This window comes from Cherax quadricarinatus, chromosome 25, assembly GCF_038502225.1.
Source record: "Cherax quadricarinatus isolate ZL_2023a chromosome 25, ASM3850222v1, whole genome shotgun sequence".
Lineage (NCBI taxonomy): Eukaryota > Metazoa > Arthropoda > Malacostraca > Decapoda > Parastacidae > Cherax > Cherax quadricarinatus.
The window spans coordinates 7,050,478-7,052,702 of record NC_091316.1 but is presented as its reverse complement, the minus strand read 5'-3'; the positions used below and the strand labels follow the sequence as shown (position 1 = coordinate 7,052,702).

Below are 2,225 nucleotides of genomic sequence, written 5' to 3'. Positions count from 1 at the left end.
GCAGCCACTTTGGCTCCGCGATAGTCCACAATTTTACACTCGTGACTTTCTGACGAAGGTACTGGCGGAGGGGAGTGGTATTGACGGGGAAAGTCTTTAAGTCCGGCCAGAAGGGAGGACATGGGAGGCTCGGAGCCCAGGTGGAACTGGTGGGGCATACCTCCTCCAAGCATGCCATGGCGATATCCTAGACCAGGAGGTGAGGACGTGGGTATGGGCACTGAAGGAGGGAGTTGCGACGTGAGGCTCTGAACCTGTGACACGGCCGCCAATAGATGAGACGCCAGCGAAGTCGACGAAGGAGGAGAGGGACTTTTGTGTGGCGGCGACGACACGGGAGGTCGTCCGCCTTGGGTAGCGCTGGGCTCCATAAGGGCCTCTGTACTCATAGTGAGTCCGTGTGTAGTGAGTCCGAGTCGTGTACACGTCCGCACGCCACCACCAAGACACACACACTCTCCCTCAGATACAAACTACAACTCTACAACTGCTATTGGATCGGATTTCAAATCGAATAGTTACAAAAATCAAACAATCAACTGATAGCTGGCTCACTCAATTATTTGCGTTGCGAGTGCCATTATGATTGGTTGTTGGGGTGCTGGAGTGGCGTGGCTTTGACGGCGATTGGTGCGAGTGGTGTGTAGTGGGAGGAGCAGAGATGCGCGCTCCGGGGGGAGGAGCAACTTCCCTCAGTCAGCGGCCAGCAGGCGCCACGGTAAGGGAGGGTGTGATACATCCCCGCTGCACTCTGCGGCCAGACGTGATCTCCGGACTATGTACAGGAGCATAGAGGAAGCAGAGTACGTGCTCAGTGTCCTCAATGGTCAGATGATTAAACTGTTTACCCTCACACACGTAGTCAGCTCGCGACCACATTTTTTGGGGGGGGACTGGTGGCTTGTGGAGCCACTTTGAACTAATGGTATTGTTTACATCCATTATCTCTTCTTAACACTCACGTCATCTCTCGAACTTAGGAAGCAGTGTAGTAATATCCAGGAATCCTTTAGCATAATTTAAGTATACTTGTGAATTTATATTCCAAATTTTAATGTACATAATTCAGCAATTTACATATAGCCTCAACAATTTGATTAAGGTATTCTCTAACACTGTGTTAAGTTTCCTTTCTGTGAAATCTACGTCTGATAAATAGAGAGAAACCAGAGTACAGAGATACACTTGAGAGGAGTCCAGAGGTGCAACTGGAGAGGCAAACGACATACTGAAATAATAATAATAATAAAAAAAGAAACTGTTCTTATATGAATGTAAAAATATTTATTCGTAGCATTAAAAACTTACCTCGGGTGCTGAGAATTTTAAGTTCGTATATGGGACTAATACTAAAAATATCAACATTACTTAGTTATTTTAGTTTTGATTGCAACAATAATTTACAATTATTATATAGAAAGAATTGTTACTGGTGTCAATATTCTTAGTATTACAACCAATGTTATTATGATTTAATATTTCTTTATAATACCGCACTGCGTATGATAAATAAACATACACAGGCACACACACACACACACACACACACACACACACACACACACACACACACACACACACACACACACACACACACACACACACACACACACATATATATATATATATATATATATATATATATATATATATATATATATATATATATATATATATATATATATATACATGAAGTTCTCTGATAAATATTTTACTTTTTATTAGCAAAAGTTGAATTCACTTTATCTAGAGTTTTTTTGGAGATACGATTTTGTATGAAGATAAACAGTATGAAATTACGACACTAAACTAAAAAAATGCAGTATAAGGCGACCTGTGACGACGTTTCGTCCACATAGTGGGCCTTATCAGGTCACAAATAGATAAACCTGAATAGGATTGCTGAGTAAATGTAAGGTACTGTATGACCCTCGTGGGTTTAGCGCCTAGTTTTGACTGTAATAATATGTGAGGTGTGTCACTGTAGTGTTGTAAAGTGTCACTGTAGTGGCGTCAGGTGTCACTGCAGTGGTGTCAGGTGTGTCACTGCAGTGGTGTCAGGTGTGTCACTGCAGTGGTGTCAGATGTGTCACTGCAGTGGTGTCAAGTGTGTTACTGCAGTGATGTGAGATGTGTAGGTTAATGCAGTTGTGTGGGGCGTGTAGGTCACTGTAGAGGTGTGAGGTGTATAGGTCACTGTAGTGGTGTATAGGACACTATAGTGG

The 2,225-nt window shown here is 43.1% G+C and overlaps 1 protein-coding gene across 9 annotated transcripts in view; it reads right to left on the bottom strand.

Moving 5' to 3' along the window:
* The window catches only part of LOC128690017 (dachshund homolog 1), a 187,592-nt gene extending 186,485 nt beyond the window's left edge, over positions 1–1,107 (bottom strand). For 5 of the 9 annotated variants that reach the window (XM_053778520.2, XM_053778523.2, XM_070088588.1 and 2 more), the window contains exon 1: positions 1–1,106. This exon is cut by the window's left edge and continues 249 nt beyond it. In XM_053778520.2, coding sequence (XP_053634495.2) covers positions 1–389 — 389 coding nt within the window. In that variant the 5' untranslated portion in view covers positions 390–1,106. The other 4 variants (XM_053778519.2, XM_053778522.2, XM_053778521.2 and 1 more) reach the window with 2 other exon arrangements.
* Positions 1,108–2,225: the final 1,118 nt, after the last annotated feature.